The sequence below is a fragment of the Vanessa tameamea genome, chromosome 5 (genome assembly GCF_037043105.1).
Source record: "Vanessa tameamea isolate UH-Manoa-2023 chromosome 5, ilVanTame1 primary haplotype, whole genome shotgun sequence".
NCBI lineage: Eukaryota > Metazoa > Arthropoda > Insecta > Lepidoptera > Nymphalidae > Vanessa > Vanessa tameamea.
Window position 1 is genome coordinate 13,530,841 of NC_087313.1, and position 22,370 is coordinate 13,553,210.

Genomic DNA, 22,370 nt, shown 5'->3' on the forward strand with positions numbered 1-22,370 from the left:
AGCGACCCGAACCGGCTTCGCCCGGTGCAATACTGATACAAAATATACTACACAATGTCTTTATGTACAACGTTCACAGCTTTTTTTTCATTAGACAATACAAACCGCTATGTCCCTGTATTTTAAAATTATAATATCTTCGAAAATATTCATTCAAATTACATGCTGTAAAAAGGTCATATTGATCTATTGGTCGTATTACTTAAAATCGCTCCGTAAATAAGCCATTATTTCTCGTAAAAGTAATGGGTTATAAATGGTTATTGTGGGCTATCCTTAAAAGATAGACATATACCATAGCGCATTTTTTGTAGACCTTTTTAAGGGGTACAATACTGTATTACATTATTATGAGCTATCTCGTAAGGTTCAGCCAGCTTTTGCAATGTAAGCGCAAAAATATTATGCATGTATTATACCTATATATTATATTATACCTATGTATATTATACCTATATAGAAGTACATAGACAGACAGCGGGAAGCGACATTGTTATACTATGTAGTGATTAATAATATTTACTTATGTGGTTTTAATCAGAATGCTCATTGGTCGGTGGGATCCGACGACGCGATAGACGGCTAATGAGCTTTTTGATTACAGCCAAATCAATCCATCTATGACCAAGTATTTGCTAACGGAAGTTTAATTACATATACTATGTATACTTATATTTTTATATTATATATTTCATAATGCTTAATTTCCCGATGAAGCGCTACTTTCTTACAGTATATTATACAGTATTTTTGAGCGATTCTTGTACGCCACATTCAACTTTATAATCCTGCAGGATAAGTAAGTATTTACTTATATAGCTTAAATTAATATCCCAGTGCATAATAAAAGAGAACAGCGTTATAGTAGCTGAAAAGCGTTATCATGCGTGCGATGTATCTGTAAGCTGCGTTTTTTGCAAAGTATTTTAATATGCGGCATGCCCTTTTACAAATCATCCAATTCACCTGCGGTTATTAACTCTGTGTGCGCGGACTCCTGCCTCGGGACGTCCCCCAGACGTCTTTCCCATCGGGTGGTCGGCGTGAAACTGACAGCTTAGCGCCTACCTACGATTCCCAAACAGCGCCATCTAGCGAGCACCTAAGACGACTGGAACAGCGATGGAACGTTAATTTTTTCGTAATAAATTTGAATTTTATTTTCAAAAATAGAACATAGGCTTGTATTTTATTTAAATATATATTTTTTAGTACAATTTTGTTTTTGAATATTCGTAGTCATTCAAGCAAAACAGTTGTAGTTGACAGCAATTATATTTATAGGATCTTGTATAACAAAATAAGGGTAATTCTTTCGAACTTGTCCTACTGACTGCACGTGGTGAGATATAAACCAATTACGTGCGAACTAGCGGCGACGCGCGTATTTACTGGAAGAGATTTATTAATTAAATCTGTTTCGTTACATTTTTATCGCTTTATTAGTTGTCAAAGGTGCTCTTTTAATTTGTGCTAGATGACATTAGCTGTCCATAAATAATCCATTCAATATTTATTTAACCAGAAACCCACAGTCCTTCTTATTTAATAATATAATATCTTCATACTTAACGATAAAGATTCATCTTATTACTATGATCACGTTAAAACTTATTTGAACCTTTAGCGCTTAAAGTCAAGGTTTAAATTGCATTAAACAATACGTCAGTATACTTCCTTTGAGACTTGTTAAAGCGCACAAACACATACATACAAGTTCAGATTCACTATGCGTATTATTCATTGAAGCTATAGAAATGACATTTGTACAATTAACTTAGCAACGCGGTGAATATTAATGGTTGTGACACACTAGCGCGGCCAAGCGAAGAAGCGATTGACCGCAAATCAATCGCTAAACCTCAACTTGAAACTCATCGATTTAATAGTTAATTTCTAAATTCTCGCTCCTCGTATTCTTGCTGGTCGAGTTATGAGGTTATCTATCAATAAATCTTAATTAAGAAATCAGCTGTTTTACTCTGTCGTGCTGTACCACGTTAAGTCGTTAATCTGCTCAATTTTCATTCGTGCCATATTGCCGTCTTATTATTCGCTATATTGTAGCTATATTATATGGCACTCGCTCATATACTTGGACACTCATAATCATCAATCCCGTTATCGTCCACTGCTGGACATGCCTCTCCGATGGCACGCTACTGAGCTCAATCTACAACTTTCAATTTCAATTCCACTGCCAGCCACTTTCTGTCTATCATGAACTGTATTTTTTTATTATGATTTGAAATTGTGACCAAAATTTAACTTATCGAAGTAGTAGCTTTACAATCGCCATTGCTTCGCTCAGTCATGTCAGTACGTTCGAACCTTAGTACATGATAAACGGAGCAAGCTTATTTGACACAATTTTAAAAATTCTTACAAATGAATCGATCGGTATCAGCTTTTTTTACCGACTTAAATGAAGAAGGGATTATCAATTCGGTCGCAATTTTTTATGTCATTACCTCATAACTCCACTATTGATGATGAAATTTGGAATTTAAAAAAATCTGATTTTTTTTTTAAATACTGTTTTGTAATATTTATTAAAAATATTTAAGGATGTGCAGGTAATTTTGTAACCTAGTGCAACTTTCATTCGATCAGCGTGTATGTACATATGTACGTACCTACATAGAAAAGAGCATCTGCAGTTACATACGAATTCGGGAATTTATTTGCTTTAGTTTACCAAAAAGAGAACAATTTCGTCATTGATTCATTAAACTTTGCACAATGACAGGACTCAATTTTTATTTACCCATTAGTAAGTGTTTATAAAACTTTCAACTTTTCAATCCAACCCAGGATTTGTATATTAAGTACAGTAAGCAGTGGTCCTCCCTTGTGGAAGTGGAACTATTTCCAATCGCATCTGATTGCCGTCCTGTGCACCTTGGCAGTTAGGGAATAGGATAAGGAATACTATAAAACAAATTCGTAGATACTCTGCCAATGTGCATATTAAAAATAAAGTGTTAGTATTCGGTGACTTTCAAACAAGGCATAAATGTGATAATTTGTTTTAATACTTGGTGGTAAATCTTTGTGCCAGTTCGTCTGGGTACTCACTCAGGGTGGTGTGCAACTCGTTAAACAACAGTTACAAGTCAATTCATTATTACTAAACGATGGAATCCCATTAGCTAAAGCTCATAATGAAACGTACTACGTGATACAATCTTACTACTAAATGAACAGTAAGATATAATACTATTATAAGTCTCTTCACGTCTCGTCTCGATAAAGAATGTCACGAAGTCACCAATAACGAGAGACAAATAATTGGTGTATTTATTATAAAAAATACATAAATAATTAACTCGAATCATATACAAGAATTTTTTAAGTTTCTAAGTACTTAAAAATTAAACGAAAATTGCCAATAATATCATTCTATATCCACCCATAGCTGGGTATTGAGTCCTCGTCTTTGTAACGTCAACCTCTACAGTCTTCTGCCCTCCGCACCCACAATTTTCTGTCTCAAAAATGCCGCCTGACCATCAACCAACTAGTCTGACCACTGGTCGTCAAACTCAGGCCAGAAAATTAGTAGCCAGCCACCAATAGTCACTGTAGGTAATATTGAGAATGTTGGCCTACTGTAACTCCTAGTCGATGTGGGGCCCCTAGGCATACCAAATAGTAGGAAATAAGGTGTTAATATTCATTGTTAATGAAATTATCGGAGGTAAATATTTCTGAATATATTTATTTAATAGATTATGGCATAAAACAAACATTGAACACGAGGAGATACATAGACAATGCGGCGCTGTTCAAACTACTCGTAATTCACATTGAATAAGATAATATTCGCATTGACCATTCGCATTGATTCGCAATCAATATTTCTTCCCACCGATCATTTCACTTGAATAAAATGTTGCGTATTATTTAAAACTACAACAGAATTTAAAAAAAAACATGTAATCTATTCAGCGAGTGTCAGTTGAACCAAGAAACTGTTTTAGAGTCTGGCAAACGAGCAAGTGTATAAAAAATATATATTTTTTAATTAGGTTAATCACCTAATGGCTAAAATACAACGGATCGAGTATCATAAATACGTTCATGGTAGAGATGTCTGGCGCCCGGGCCTCACTGTTAATGTCACCTACTATTTTTTGTCGGATTCTTAAAAATATTTCTTTTGTAGTTATTCTGTAAAGAAATTCTCACGATCAGTCACATCCTATCTAGGATGTCACGGCAATTGTCGCACTGGTGTGCCCGCGAAAGCATGTGAGGTCAATGGTTCTGCGCTTAAACTCTTTCTAGACGTTTCAGGCTTCTCGTACCACCGAATTAGGGGAATGCATTTGTATTTCCTCACTAGTATATATGTACATATATATCTGATGACATCGCCTTGATTTTATCGCCTGTTTTAAGATAACCAGCCAACTACGCAAGTTTGTGCGCAAACGCAAGTACATACTCTATTTCCTCACACTCATATATGGGACAGCAAATTCGACAGGAGTGGAAAGAGTTCAGACGTAGAACCGATAGCTTTACGTGCTGCCTGAGCCACGGGATTTAACGCACTTCCAAATTCAAGACTTCGGACTGTTACTCAAAACTTTCGGTTAAAAAACTCAATAAATTTTTATCGGCCTCATCTGGAGTTTTAACCCAGGACCTCAGAATGTAGTTCCATATATATAGCCACTAGCCCAACGAGGCTGTCAACTAGTATTTGGACTGTACATAAGGCTATTCCTTGAGAAGAACATCTTTCATATACCCAAAGGGAGCTTTGTATTTAAATTACGACTTTAACACTTAACAACATTTAACAAACTTACCACAGTGGGTACATATATTATATCTAAATAAATATAATTAAGCATAATTCCTATTACAAAATAAGAAATGCTTACCAATGGTAGGTATGCTAAAAGACCAAACAGCTGCACTTGAATTGATTTGTTCCCATGTAAATAATGATTTATTTAGCGTACTGACAGGTACAAGGGATTTATATTTTAGATATAGTAGCTGCCAACAAATGGACAATATTATATGAAGAGTTTTGTCTATCGTTCTTCTTCTATCTGAGATATTAATTTAATAATCTGATCTGATGTAAACTATGTTGAATAAAAATATCTGAATTTAGATGAGATAGCCACTTGCTAGGTAATTAATAAGAGTATCCTTCAGATTGTGATATAAATAACAATATATGGGTATCATAACTAAGAAATCCTGATGAGTTCCTTTCACCGATTGATTTTAGGTCAAATGTTTTATAACCTTATTTCAATCATTTTATTTCAAGTATTAGCTTTGAACAAATACGAATTCAGTATTGCATATCGATTTTGACATTCGCCGTGAATACAGTTGACGTTTAATTCTCAAGTGACCAATTCACCCGTCTGGTTTACACGCAAATATTTTACGTAAAATACGGCAAAATTATTAAAATGATTCGGCGATAAAAAATTAGATAATTTTAAATAAGATTGTAAGCTTGTTATGTATTCAAGTAAACTTAAAAATATTACTTCGTGGTAGAACTTTGTACCCGACTGGGTAGGTACAAACTTAGTACATATTTTACCGTTAAGCAGGACTACTGGTATTGTTATTGTAATTACAGACATAAGCTCAATTAAGTTCCCTAGGTTGGTGGTTGAAAGAATGGTTAATGTTTGTTACAGCGCCAATGTCAGGTACGCAGATGACCGCTTAATATAAGATGACAAACCCCCGACTGAATTACATGATGGGTACCATACATATGTATAATTCCTCTCGTATTGTTATTTCAGATGTATTTAGGAAACATTTTCTACCAACTTGAAATGGAGCATTCGATGAAATAAAATACAAATTGTCTCATAAAAGATCCTTTGCCCACTAGTCTATCTATGTTCAAAGAACCAAGCGAGACTTCGGATTTACAGTATATTTTCTATAATGGAGCTAAGATGGACATTTCGTGAAAGGATGACAAGTAGATTAGAATGTTGACGGAGTAAGCAGATACAAGGGACAGTAAAAGAAGCCTCGGACAGCAGCAAAGTGATCAAGGTTCCTGTCAAAGTCGTGGTCAAATCCAAGCCTGATGGTGTAAGACCGAAGTTGATGAGAGAAGAAGAGAAGATGAGAGTAGTACATCTCTGATTGAGAGCTATACAGAACAAGAGCACTGCTGTATACAGCGACGATATGGTGCTGAGGGATCAAGATCACTAAGCACTCCCTTCGACTGAGCAACATTCTACTAAATGCCAACACACGGAAAAAAATCTGTGAATCATTATGTCACAACGATTCTATTGCCTTTTCGATTCTTGGACCTAGAAAACATTCAAAGAATTTTGAAGGTTTTCTCTCCGTAATTAGAATGCCGAGGTGGATAGCGTGTAGATAGTGAGACCCAACAATAACCTAAAGAAGGATGATGAAGATGATGATTGAGGTTCTCTCATATCTCTCCAACCAATTTCACTTGGATATTTCATAGAGTAATAGCCGCACTCAGAGATGGCAAGTAAACGTAATGCCAATTAACTATTTTTAAAACTATAAGCCACTTAGGGTAATTAAGATGCTTTTAGTCTTAACGTCTCAAGATCTGTCTAGAGTTTAAGAACTTGAATGATGTTGTTATTTTTCATAAACCGTTATGTGACTATGGTTATTTGGCATTAAAGTTAATTGACATCTCTGATTAAGGCTGTTAGAGACTGTAGAAATAATTTAGTCGCACATTAAAAAATAAAACTTTATACTTTAGACTAATATAAAATAGTGCTTCGAGATTCAAGATTTAAGCTGCGAAGTAAACAAAATAAATCGGTACTGATTATTTAATATATTATTTCATGATATTACATAATACGACACTTGAAGCTAATCTAAAACATAACATTACCCGCAACTATGTCTCCATGCAAGTCCGTTGATATGTCCCGACAGTAGAAGAATGAGAAAAAATATGATCAATGTCCAAACAAACATCGTGATGAACGGCTTTCAGTCCACATCGGTAAACATTGGAACACACACATGCACAAACGAAGCTTACATTAAAAATGCCTAATGACATCATTTTACTGGCACCACCACCACAAAAGACAACGGACGAACAAATATTGAAGCCAGCTATTGATTGATAATCCCGTCCTAGTGACGTGACGCGTGCTACAAATCTAATGTCACTTGTACATGGTGTATTGAAATAAAAAATGTTTTGGAATTGCACTGACATATGCACCCAGATATTTTTTTTTTAATTTGTGCACAACATACGTCTACGCTTAAATTAATTATTTTGTATCTGTTTTCGAAAACAATTATTACAATATGGATTCCTTCGTCCTGTATTGTTATACTATTAATTTGGGCTTCAATCCTCAACATTTATTGCTTGATAAAACTGAGGTTTTTTAAATAAGTAGTGGGTGGGTGAATAAAAAAATCTATAACAAAATCCATATCAAAATAGTCGTGGAGTAAGAAAGGATTTTGAGATTTACTCAAGCGTGGCAGATGAACAGGGGTATTACTGCACCATATATAAGTCCTCTATATAGGGACGTACGTTCAGGACAGCCCATCAAAAAATCTTCCATATGGCCACCAGCATGAAAGCTGGCGGAGTAGTTAGAGTGACTCTAGTACATATACCTTCGTTATCGGAGGCATGTTGGGGCATCTGTGAATCTACACTGATGTTTTTTAAACTTCTGAAAAGTTTTAAACACTGAAACATTGTATAATCTTTTATTTTAGTTATCATATAATTGAAGAATAATAATAGACGCTTGAATAAATCTCCAAGAAGTGTCATCCCTACTATAATGTTCTTTAGAGATTTTTGAGAGATTTATGGTTTAATTTTTATTTTGCGCAGTTACTTAAATAATTTCATGTACTAATAATAAATAAAATTCAAATATAATGCATTCATTTATTCATAAAGATAACTTAGTATATAATATGTGTATATACATATAGTTGAAATAAAGATTATTGGTTAAAGTGAATACCGAACAAAAGTGCGTCCAGTGCATTCTGTATATATAAACATAACTTTAAATATAGCTAAAGCATCGAAAATAGAAAAAATTATAAACACCACCCCTTACATGGTACAATTAATTTAGTTAATTAGGCGAACACGAGTTGACTCGTCCTTGACGCCATGAAAGTATACGAATATGATATATGATACTTCAAAGGAAGGATTTGTAAGTAGTATTTGTAACACCGCCTATAAGACGATTACCATTATGTCAATGTTTTCAATATTAGTGGCACACCTTCGCGTCAATAGTTGTTACCACGTAAAAAAAGAAAATACGATTCTGTAGACATTCACTTCGTAACTAACAGAATTACGGTAATAAGCTATTTTGGTACACATATCCGATAAATTTTATAATCAATGTCGCATATAATATTCTAACATTTCACCCTCGCGTTCTGCGGTGAGTTTACAGTTTCTTCTTATAGAATACCTCTATTGAACACTTTTGTCTTTGCCTATCGATTTTTGGTTTTATTTTGTACTGCAATTATTATTACACGTTTCAAATAAAATTCACTCGTATTTAATATGTCACTTATAAAGACAGACGTGAAGATGCGACCACTCTGTTTAAAAAATAGAGGGGTGAATTACTAGTTGAGATAAGAGTTCAGTTACTCTAAAGTAAAAAAATGGCGAAACTGGTCTATGATAGCAGCGCTTGGTAAAGCCGGTAGAAGCGAATATGAAAACCGAACCTACGTCATCATGAAGCAGCAATCGAATAGAAAATCATTAGATCGACATGATATTCTGATCACCAATGTATATACTTGAAATGTAGAGAAAGAATACACTTCTATATGTTCAATGTGCCAATTAATAAATAATAACAAAAAGAAAATCAACTTTATTCGAGTAGGCTTTTACAAGCTCTTTTGAATAGCCGTTTTACAGAACTATATCAAAAGTAAAGCTACCACCGGTTCGCAATGTAAATTCTACTGAGAACACCAGGCGAGTAAATATGTGTTACTCTTTTCGAATATTTGAAATACAATATCAACTAAGCAATAAAATAGTCAGCTAAGCAAAAAACAAATATAAATATCTAGCAATTAAATTAAACATGGGCACGAAGGCTTAATCAGTGAATATTTCACGATAAACAGTATTAAGAAACAAACTAATTAAGTCTACACGTATAAAAATTCAGAAATTTGATTTTCATCTGTTCCTAAATGTCATTAAGATTCGTAACTTTGAAATAATTGTAACGAGCTTTGGGTATGCTATTGGTGAAAACAAAAACCTGTACTTTATTGACACAGCACAAGAAATACACTAATCAAATATTCCGAATTGCTTAGTAGTTTAAAGAGTTGCATAAACTTCGCCATGGACATAAGCTTTCATTGAATTACGCTATCCACAGCTACACTCGGTATTGCTTCCAAAAGTAAACTTACTAAATGAAGCTTTTTATTTACAGTTAGATATTACTAATAAAATATCATTTTGGTGACACTCAAAATAGTTCGTATTCGTTTTATCATCAATTATCCATTTTGTAAACCTATGACAGTGACAGATTCCCGATTGAAGATGGCATTAATAAACAATAATAGCTAAGTGCTCTGGGAAATGGGCCATCTGATGGTACTGGTCATCATCGCCCACAGACATTGACGCTGAAAGAAATATTGACCATAATCATCTTTGGGAACTAAGAAGTTGTGTGGCTTGTGACTATAGTTACTGACGCACCCGAAAACGGGACACAACAAAAGTATAGCTGTTTAGCAGCAGAATAGACGGACTTGTAAAGAGTCTACCACCAAGAATGTATTCGTTAATAATAGATTCGAATATTCAGTAGGCGGTATAAGGAAAACCCGCTCAAAACAGCGGAAAAAAGACCAATAAAATAACTATTAAATGTAGTATTCTTAGTAAAAAGGACGTAAACATGACCAGTAATGTTGTAAAAACGTATAAGTGTCAAAAGTTTCCCTCTGATCATAAAAAATAAACAAAATACGAGATAACTATGACCGTAAACCTCTCAAAGATCGTGTCGGAATATTTTATGAACGCGATAAGCTCGTAAGAACGTATTTTATTGCTGGGAAATTGAAAAGAAATTTGAAAGGAAAAAATATTACTATTATTATTAATACGTGTCTATATGTTTGATCACATCAGTGGACTAACATCAGCCGTCGTGTGGTTTTTTTTATAGTGTGTAGAAGACACGGCGCGCCACACTCTGATGGAGTGCGCCTCTTGGGTCCCCAGCGCTCTTCCCTGGTGGCCACTATCGAGGGAGTCTTCTCGCTACTGTCCGTGATAAATGCCATGCTCGAAAGCGAGAGGAGATGATCTGCGAAAACGATATGTCATAGTAGGAGACAATAACCATTCACGAGGTGAAAACACTCTTTAAAACTGTTATTATTTTAAATATAACAATTATATTTTACAACATGTTACCTTTTTCTACAAATTACACTGGCATATTCGCCTTTCAAACCGGAGCACGGGTATATTAATATTTGGCGATAGATTCACTAATCACTAGGTATTGACCCAGTAACAGCAATCGGAAAATATACGATTTACATACTATGCCCTGTTCAACTTAGCTTGATCTTTTTGACAGACGGACTAGTGATGAGAAACAGAAAATATAACATATATAACAGTCGATGAAACGATGGAATGCGTTATTCAAATTAGAATTCAATGTTTTTTTAACTAATTTTTCTAAAAAGTGTTATACCAGCTGAAGAGACCCCAACCAAAAGGACCCCCGTTCGTAACAATAACTTAACAATGATCTTTAATAAGGTTTTTGTAATCGATATTTGTAGGAGTTACTGCCTGTACAATTCGCGTTCCTACCGTCATTTTTACAATTTATAAAATCATTAAATTAAGAAAATAATATGTTTTTTTAAAATTATGTCATTGCAAAGTTATGTCGATCAGAAAAAATTACATCTGTCAAAAAGATCAAGCTATCTTGTACAGAGTATAGTGGTGTTTAAGCTAAATCATACATAAGTATGCAATAGTAATATTTCCTTTATCGAATAACATCGAATATCGACTATCGATTAACAATCTTGCAATCTATACTAATATTATAAATGCGAAGGTAATTCAGTCAGTCTGTCTGTTGAACTCAACATATAATAGAACGTGACAGATATTTAAAAAAAAAAAACTTTTTTTTAAACGAATATGACAAAGATATGTATTCAAAAGTATCATCAGTAGTTCATAAGGAAAAATAATTGAACTCCATACCGTACGGCACGGTATTTATATTATAAAACGTAAATAGTGATGGCACAGGTTTAAAAATATATATAGCTTCAAAAGAATAAAACATATTATAATATGTTGCGACGTGATGATATTTTTATTACAAAAGTTATTAAACATTGTGACACATTTACACAAAACTATTTGCGTTTTCCTTCATAGATGTTATCAATTTATAAAAAGGGAATACATTTATTTTATTGATTTGATTAATGATATTAATAATTTAAATAAATTTAACACAGTTCAATTTTAGATAAAATTTTCCTACAATTCGAATGCTTCAAGATTTTTATTATAATAACATATAATATCATTAACACTAATTCGGCTAAATATTTGTAAGTTGATACTTATATTTTATGATGTAATAAATATTTTTAATCCTTCAGTAAATAAAAGTACTAATGTCGACTTTATCAAAATTGAATTCACATGATTACTTTTTTGTGTGATAACTTATGCATAGTTCATATTACTATTTTGATTATCGGTATGTGTTTCGTATACTTGAGTCTCATATGTAATAAAAAAATATTTATAGTACATTAACGTCCGACTGCTGGCCCAAGGTCTCCTCTCCTTTAAGGAAAAGGTTAAAAAAGATGCGGGTTGGTGTAAGAATTTCATTGAAATCAGACACATGCCGGTTTCCTCGCGATGTTTTCCTTCACCGCCGAACACGAAATGAATTAGAAACACAAATTAAGCACATGATTTAAGTGGTGTGGTGGTTTAAACCTACAGTCATCAGTTAAGATGTACGCGTTATAATTATTAGAAGTTACATTTTTTACTGAATACAAAAAAAATTGTGAGATAAAATATTTTTTACTAATATATATTTGTAATCTAGTTGGAGCCGTTGTTTAAACATAATAAAATACGACATCCTTATAATTTCTTTCTTCTATAACTCCTCGACCAATCCGTGAAGTAAAACATGATATTTTGTGGAACAATATTTTATTTTATAAAAGTGAATTTGTTGAAAGCATTCACTTGGCGGAAAGAAGGCGGAAATTGAATCGAGTTCGGAGATTCGTGGATATGTTCAGCGGGTTGTCGTTCCGTGTTGATAGCGGCCTTGATGTGAAAGTCGATATTATATTATTTAATTAAAGAAAAAAAAGTTTAAAATACATTCTAGTAAAAAATTATTATTTGTCTCTTATTCAAAGATATTTCTTTGTCCTATTTGCAGTTGAAACATTTGTACCTTCGAGTAGTAGTGCAAAAACCTTAATTAAAAGTATAAAAACTCGCCTTATTGCCTCCACCGGTGACAAGAGGGCTTCGATCGCTGGTTCATTTTTGCCCAGAGAATTAGAATTTTGCGCAGAAATGCTGACATTATGACCACCATTCCATGGATCATGATCTTTTAAATTTTTTTTTATTTTATATAATTATGGCCCTAATGTTAATAATTCTTATTTAAATAAATAATTATAAAAAAAAAACATATATATTATTTAGTAAAAACCGACAGGCCCAATAGAAAGAATACGTGGATCGTTCTCGAAGATCGCGAGTTAAAATTCAGACACACTAGGTATTTATTTTATGCTTATGTTGTATGTATAATTAATAACTCATTTGGTGCTAATGATGAAACCTGCACGTGTGGATTGAAACTCTGACACATTACTCATCCACCAACCCGCACAGCAATGGAATAAGTTTCATAACAAAAGAGGGGAGGCCTTTGTCTAGGAGTAAGGTTTTACGGGCTATCAGCGTACTACCGCTGTGTTGTAGCAGTACCCTAATGCTATATTTACACGATTATTAATACTTTTTATGTTTAATTGAATGATAGGATACGTAACACGTTATAGATAATTTTAATTTTGCCGTTTACCTTTTTTGTACTTATTTAAATATAATTAAAACATTCGTGATTAATGTTTGTGTTCATAATTATCAAATTATAATTGCAATAAAATTGACCACAAACTTATTGTCATATACATCCAAAATAACATGATAATTGCTTAAAATTTAATTTTATCTTAAATAAGTTATATTTTATTAGATAAAAATATTTACTTAAATGTATATTTTTTTATTATAAACTCCTATTCAAAAACCTGCAACCTTTTTGCAATAAATAAAATGCAGAAATACAGAAAAGGTCTTTGTAACGGAAATATAAACAGTTACATCAAAAACATAACAGCAAGGCAACGTTACAAAATGGAAACATAAAAACAATTTCATTTTATTGCTCGCCGCGTAAACCTGAAATATCATTTTACGCCACTTTAATATTGTACTTGTGCTCAACCGTGGTTTTACTTCAATAAAAAAAACACTATTTTATATTTCGAACAGTTGTTCCATTATAAATAAAGCTAAATAAAATAAAATAAATATATTTTTTATTTTATATTTATAAACACTATGAGATATATATTTTTTTAATGTCAATAAAAACATTTACACTATTAAAAGAACAAAAATATTATTGTAAAATTAAAAATGAACGTCATATTTTTTATACACCATAAAAATACAACGAAGATAAATTGACAAACTTAATTTCATGAACACAAACAAACCAGCCTCCGGTTTCTAACGCCGTATATTCGTAGTTCAACGTCTGGCCAACAGTTTAAAAAACTTTCGAGAGAGACGTCATAGTTAAAATACATTTTTAAAATATTCCTGGCTCCATTTGCGGGGAAGAATTCCCTGGACGGAATTTTAAATCGGCCATATTCGTTAAAAATTCACTCTGAGACTAGATATGTTAGTGGAAATGAAATGATATAGCTGTTAACATACAACGCAGTTGAAAATGTCGCTGAAGACCGCCATTTTGTTTGTCATTTTTTATTTAATTCCCGCCAATTCTCAAGAGGTAATTGATTACACATATTTTTATACTTACTACGTATTTTAAATAGTGTGTTTGTTGTTGTTGATAGATCTCGTAAAAGTACAAGCTCACTTTTTATTATTTCATCATGTGATATTATCTATCTATTTTATTTCTATAACGTATAAAGTGTTAAATAAATAAATGATAATTAATTATATAGGGAATAGATATTTTAAAAAAATTGGTAGTTATTTTTGTGTTAGCTTGTAATAATTAAAAAAGGATTTTAAAACGGCAGTTTTATAAAATTTCAGAGCAAACGACTATATAAAAATTCACAGTACGTACCGACTAAGTGCCAGTACTTTGCCAAACGCTGGCATGGATATTATTCGTATAGACGTGACCACTTACTGTGAAATAGATAAGCTATACTCTATTCCAATGGGAATAGGAGAAAACATAAATAAACAACTTTGACTTTGAATTGACAGAACATTTTAGTTACACTAGTGAGGAGAAAATTATTGAGTGAATGCCTAAAGAATGCTAAGGAACGATATATTTTATTGGTTTTACGTAATTTTTTAAATAAATTTTATATAAATTGCAAGAAACGTACATATTCAAATTTTTAGATAGCAGCATTTTTAGGCTTAAATAAAAATTAGGTCGTTAGTTTTGATTTGGATCGTGGTATTTCGCAAATAGCCTTATTAACTTATAAAGAGGTAGTTATTTTCAGTGATAAGTCATAGAAACACTCACAATTTCATTTATATGAATAGATTTTTATTCCATCATTAATAAAAAGAAATATTGTATGTTTCAATAATGAAGTGGCATTTTCAAGACATATGACGTATTGTATAATACTAAGGTTTTGAATAAATAACATTTTATATATCTTTCAAAGAAATTCTTAATTTATCTTACATCTAAAACGACTTTGACCTTGAAATACATTTCTTAGCATTAAATTTTTTGAAAAAAAAAAAAACAAAATGTAATTAAAAATAACATCTTATCTTAATCTTCAAACCGAAAAAGTAATGTTCAATCAGCGTAGGCCGTGTTGATGGCAAATCAAAAGTCAGTAGGCAAAGGCAAAAGGTCGTAAATACTAAATCGGTTACAGTTCGTTTAAACAAAGCCAGGTCGTAAAAAAAAAACTTTTGATAATTCCGAATAATATCTTACTTTTGTATTATTTTCAAAACTGTAAATTAAGTGTTGCTTTGCATAAAACTGATCTATATTTTAAGATTTTTTATTTCGTTAAAATGAATTAATTCTTTTAAATTTTTTGTCTATACCTTACTATATAAAATAATAACATTTTTATCGAACATTATCTGACTTTCTATAGGATATATTATATTTTATTATAATCCATATGATTGGTTATAATCAAATAAATATATATTTAAAAAAAGTCTAAACTGTATGTTAAAACTAAAATAATATATTTTTTATCTGTATAAATTTATTCATTCTCCATTCGTCTAGCGAACATCCTTAGTGAGGCCTCCATTTTAATTGTTCGTTCATCGAAAAATGGCGTTTTGAATGTCGGCAGAACTGTTTTCGTTACTTTCGAAGTCTAATTTAAGTGGATTTACGTAGTTAAGTGAAATATTGTTATATTAAAAGTGAAGATATATTAATCAAGAACTGTTTGTAGTAAATCATAAAGCGGACTTATCAACAAAACACTCGTGATATTGAAAAGTACGGTTTGTTTCGGTTCTTTCCTATTCCCATTGGAATAGAGTATGCTTTGGTGGCGTGCTTAGACCGCCTTCTTTATATATTTGGAGTTCGATTCCAGTTTACCAAACTGATGCCGACCACAGTGAATATAGCAAGCGATATTATGTGCTTTAGGCTTTGTTATATATTTTTAACCTTCATATATTCATATTCACATTAACAGCCTGTAAATTTGCCACTGCTGGGCTAAGGCATCCTCTCCCTTTGAGGAGAAGGTTTTGGAGAATATTCTACCACGCTGCTCCAATGCGGTTTGGTGGAATACACATGTGGCAGAATTTCGTTGAAATTAGACACATGCAGGTTTCCTCACGATGTTTTCCTTCACCGCCGAGCACGAGATAAAATATAAACACAAATTAAGCACATGAAAATTCAGTGGCACTATCCTGGGTTTGAACCCGAAATCATCGGTTAAGATTCCTTCATATATATAATAACTTAATTGTTTATATATAATAGATAGATAGGTAGATAAGATCATTTTTAACCCAACCAATTTGTAAATTGAATTATTTGGTAAAACCGTAGTATTTCTTGATTTTGATAAAATATTTATTATTTACGTACATAAATAGTTTACATTAAAAAGTAAAAACATAAACTACGTATAACCGTAGCATTCACTGATATATCAATTAAAAATGTACACAACATTCACAAGTTTTAACATGTTAACTAATTTCAAGACGGTAGTTGATTTTAAATGAATTTAGTCTTGTTAAATTGCTTCTCGAAAGTGCTTGTACGAGTCTTCTTGAAAAATAGATACTTTTGTTTCGAATCATATTTTATTAATAGTTTAAAAAAAACTCGTATTCTTTTACCATCGTATGGTTTAATAAGAAGGCCTTCACAGCACACAAACAATGATTTTAACACGTAACATCCGTTGACGTATCGATTTACGGTTTCTCGCGAACGTGGCCCCAAGTGGCCCGTCAGCCTCTCACCCCCAGACCGCTCCATTCCCATTGACACTTCGAGACTTGCCTATTGACATCACCATACAAATCGTTATTCATACGATGTCTCTTTTTGCTTTTTATATATTTAATTTTATTGGGATTTGCACCAGAAGACCCTGACTCTAACAAAAAACTTTTTTTTCCTTCTATGTATATTCCCTTATTCTTCCCGTGCGACGCCGCGATCAGTGGATTAGTATTAAAATTTAATTATTAGTTATTTAGTTTATATATTTAGCCGAGATGGCCCAGTGGTTAGAACGCGTGGAAATTAATCGATGATTGCGAGTTCAAACCCAGGCAAGCACCACTGAATTTTCATATCTTTATAATTCATCTCGTGCTCGGCGGTGAAGGAAAACATCGCGAGGAAACCTGCATGTTTCAACGATGCAATTTCAACGAAATTCTGCCATATGCGTATCCACCAACCCGCATTGGAGCAGCGTGGTGGAATATGCTCCAGACCTTCTCCTCAAAGGGAGAGGAGCCCAGCAGTGGGAAATTTACAGGCTGTTAATGTAATGTTGTATTATATATTTATATGTTTTAGTAGTCTGGGTATTAGTAGGATCTATTCACACAAAATATTTTGCCGGAAAAAAAATTGTATGGCTTTGTTTCGATTCATAGGATAACTTAGCCAGTGTAATTACAAGCACATGAGTCATAGGATGTTAGTTCCATTAGTTCTATATACCCGTATTAACTGTGTATGTTATAATTAGCATTGCTTACATTGTTAATGTCTCTGGGCCATGGTGACCAGATGGTCGATGTCCAATCTAGCTTTCTATTTCAATAAAAAAAAAGTAATTTTTGTAGTAAATATTTAACTGTTGATCAATTTATAAAACAGTCGTTTGTTTATGGTATAAGTTCACACCTCGTCCTTTAAATCAGAAAACAACATTATTAGTATTAATTAATAACATTAAAAGTATTGGTGTTTGCCGCTAGAATATTTGATGAGTGGGTTGTACTTAAACAGCCTTGCACAGAGCCCTAGCAACAAGTGAATTCATTTTTTTTATTAAAATACGTCAAAAATCGAAATGTAGTACTTGTTTAGTGGAAAGAATGACAAATAGATATTTTCCAATTTGTCATATAATAAAAATGATCATCTGTTACAATGAATCAAATGTTATAAAATAATAGTATTAAATATCTATGACATTCATGTTATTTAGAATGTTTTCCAAGAAAATCGTCGTTTAGCTAAAGCAATCGTAGAAGCATTACAAGATACTAATTTCGACGAGGAACTCGTCTTCGACCTGAAGAAGGAGAACCAGGTGTATCTCAACCGCACCATGTCACTGATCATCAAATATATTGTGAAACGGTAAGAAAACCGAGTTTTATTCGATGAATAAAATGACCATCTCCGTCCCGAGATTTGTATAAGCTCTATACGAATATAATATTGTCATTTCTAGACCTTACTTCTACATTAAACTCTACACTGCTGGCGTTTTTATGATATAGGTAGGTTATGGTACATGATGGCAATAGGAAACGGAATGGCAATGGTAAGCGGTAACTACAGCCCTTAATCATTGGCAATGTTTGAAACTTCAACAATTCCTTCTACCACACCACCTGCACCACCAGCCTCTTAACTTATTGGTAGAACACGTATAATATAATAAGTTAGATTAACAAATTGCTATCAAAATATTAAATTCTAACTCTCAAAGCGTAATTAACAATCTTCCATACAACTTTATTTACTCAATTAGAATCACTTACAAACTTCCAGAGAATTCTTTAGACGTTATTATTCTGCATAATAATGATATCGCGTTATCGTTTGCAGGGAAGTTGATAATTACCGCTCGAGGCGAACCGACGCCATCAGCCGGCGCGTCTACTCCGCCCTCATCATGAAACTCATTGACATCGCTAAGGTCAGCTATTGTTTTGACTGCTGAACTCCAATTACGTACAGTTTACGTTAAAGTTTTCAAAATCCGTTTCAACACTTTCATCATAGTTAGCATCACAGCGTATGTCGTGTTGACACAATTTAATTTTGACATATTAAATTATAAAGTTCTGTAAAATAGCTTATAGGAAAGATGGGTATTTCCATTATTGTTTTTCTGGTTTTATCTTAGCAATTCTTAATTGAGTTTAACTCAACGAGAGATAATATTAAGCAAGTGTGTATGATACTCTTGTAGCAAACTAATGTGACATAATAACAGCCAACTTCATACGGCTGCTTGTGAATTTTTTTAGGATAAGCCAATAGACTTTCCATCCTAATCATGGGCTACTTAATGTTGCCTCCAGGACCTGCCCCGCAACAGTAGCGCAGCGACTCGAATTGACACCGCACATCGTTACTACATGTCCGTCGAGAGCAAAGACATGCACGACCAGATGGCTGATGCGCAAGTTTTTCACGCATGTGCACGTCTGTACGATGTCATGTTAACCGTAAGACCTGAATATTTCTCGGATAGAACAAGTACCATTCCTTAAATGTATCTTTGACATGGAGCTGAGACAGGTTGGAGCTAATGATTGAGGTTCCTCATTGTTTTTGCAACCATGTGCTTACTACCAGTGTGACGGCCGTCTAAGATGAATTTACCTGCTCTCTAAGGCTTGGATCGGACACTGAATATATGTATGGTGATGCGAAGGTGTCAGTTATGGGTGCAATATCTATAGGAAAATATCACATGCCATCAGTTGAGCATTTCTTCGTTAGCCTTTCTACTTTTGTTCAAAAATATAGACATGCAATCAAGGTCAATGGTCGGCGACCCGTACTTCAGGCCAAGTACAATCCCACGTTTGACATCACATCTCTTGAATGAACGATACTTTATCAGCGAATTTATTATATTCGCTGACTCAATTGGGTCACAGTCTTCATCATATGCATTTTAAATTACATTAAACTAGTTTCAGCTACAAATTATGCGAAATATATTCATATACTGTTCGAAAAAAAAATAGAAAATTTTATAGTTTTATTGACCGTATCACAGCTACAAGGTTTTTGAAATGTCAATATTATTCTGTGACGTATTCATAAAATTTACAATGCTTCACAATAAAAAAAAATTCAATTCATGTTTTATTTGATAAGATCATAACAATATTTTATGTTTAATTAAATATTTTCACAGACGCCTAGAATAATGGCCGAGTTGGGTAGCGTGGACGACTTGACGCCTAAAATCTTGATCAAGAAACTCAAAAACTTGGAAATAAAGCCGGTGCATCTTGGAGTCGCCTTACTTATTCAAGTATTTAAGTTTTCTAGTAAAACGATATTAACTCATATTTCTTCGAATAATAAAAAATACCTAATAATTATATTACAGTATCATCTTCGGAACACAATAAACTTTGCAATTCGGGTTAAATCCTTGGACGTTCTGGCAACAAAGCCGCAGATGGTGGGGCCTCAGGTTATCGACATGCTGAAGGCATTAGCATCAAGGCTGTTACCGGTTGCTGAACTATTGGACATTCATTTGGCCCATTCAAGTCCTGCGTTCAAAGATACCTGTCCACCCACTTGGCTTGGAATTGTTAATAATAAATAACCTTGAGAATATTTGTCTTCGATTGAACTTGACCTGCAGTCCTGTTCTGTGAGAATTCACTCGGGAAATTACTGTGATACGATATTTTGATTCGTGTGTCCTTTAAATGGTATAAACATAGTGGTCAAACACACTTACAAATTTTACAAATCGACTTGATACATTATTTTCGTATCGTATATTAATAACCTTTTGACGTTTCGCGATCATGTTCCTTTATGAGTCCAGTTTTGTTCTTATAGAATAGCTCTACTTATTTTTGTTTATTATTTCTAAAGTTTAGATCATTCTTTTCTTTTACATTTTTCAACCTCATCACAGTTCTTTTCATCACTTTCGTGATTTTAAATAGCTTATTTCATCAACAGCAACGGAGCAACGTCATCGAATAGGTTCGAATTCATTTGCAGTTTATGAATAATAAAATTAAAATTATAGGAGAACGCAATTTGAAAAACTCCAGCGCAATTCTCCCCTATTTCTCTGTTAATATAATATGCCTCGTATATTTTATAGCAACACGAAACATTATTTAGAATAAACAAATACAATCAGAAGACACGTGAGGTTCAGTTTAAATAATCCTTGTTTTCGTTGCGAAATAATTTAATCCCGAAAATGCACACTATGTGGCACGCGTGGCTGCATTAAGAATTTTGAAAGCAGTACTTGATAATATATTGCAATAAAAGCTAAGGTACATGTAAAATGCAAATTCGATAACCCCATGTTTGGCTTGCGCCCAGACCGGCTCTTCAGAAACTCGAAAGAGCCTTTGAAGCTCACTTTGTACGTTAGTTCTGCAATTGCCAAGTATTGACCTGTCAGCTACGGCTCGGATAAGTAAATTTGAGGCGATTTACAAAATCTACCATTTGGTTCTTTTTTTTTTTTGGTTCAAAATCGTTTTAGTAAATATATCAGAATTTTTATTTATAATATATCGGAAATTTTTTTTTTTACGCATTGATATTAAATAAATCATAGGAATGTTATATGATAATAACCTTTATTCATTGTCATTCAGAAGTTAACGTAATAGTTTGACGCTATTTGCTTATTTATATGACACTCAAAACTATAACTATACGTATATTTCACCACGAGCGTACACACATAAGTTTTTATTAGACCGACCAGATTTATAGGTAATAAACTACAAATTGCTATACGCTTGAATTTTACATTTATTAGGCCACGCAACGAGCGAGTCATATCCGTTATAGTATAGTATTTACAGTCTAAATTAATGCTCCGCTGGACAGGCAATTGAGCAGTATCCTGGAAAAAACTTTCAAATTGCTCAAAATTATATATTTCTACTATTAATTTTTTTTTAAATAAGACTAAGGTGAATGATTGGTGCGACACTACCATATTTCTTATTGTACATAATATATATTATATTTAGAAGCTTAGAATAATTCACAAACATAATTATAATCTTACTAACATGAGAAACTATTTTATAAAGACAATGTGACCGGAAATTAAAATAAAAGGAATTTTATGTACCGATAGCATCTAACGTGGTCACGAGGCCAAGACTCAAGAACTAGGAAAAGTATTCAAATTTACCTTAAACCTTACTGCTATTATTATTATTTAGTAAAACCGCGTACTATCCCGTTATTTCAGTAGCCCCATTCCAAGTACAATTACAATCGGACCGCGCGCGCAATACGTTCTATATGATTTATTACGAATCTTATGTCTAGGTTATTTTTATAAAAAATATTATTTGTTGCCCTATAAAAAATAGAATTTTTAACTTTACTGATTTTATATATGAGCTTGTTTTGTTATTTAATCTAAAATGTTTTCATAGCTTAAATATGATGCCGGATAAATTATAACTTTGGATTGGAACCGAAGTGCTTTTTCAGAACTGACTTGAATCT

General features: G+C 32.9%; 2 protein-coding genes across 3 annotated transcripts in view; one reads left to right on the forward strand and one right to left on the reverse strand.

Annotated features, from left to right (window-relative positions):
- The window catches only part of Shakb (shaking B), a 131,034-nt gene that overhangs the window by 91,867 nt on the left and 16,797 nt on the right, over positions 1-22,370 (reverse strand). The gene's annotated exons all lie outside the window — the stretch shown is intronic.
- On the forward strand, positions 13,833-20,469 carry LOC135194836 (uncharacterized). The gene is made up of 6 exons (XM_064220938.1): positions 13,833-14,195; positions 18,091-18,245; positions 18,720-18,810; positions 19,199-19,345; positions 20,047-20,166; positions 20,245-20,469. Exons 1-6 carry the CDS (start codon positions 14,133-14,135, stop codon positions 20,467-20,469), a joined length of 801 nt encoding a protein of 266 aa, XP_064077008.1. The 5' UTR covers positions 13,833-14,132.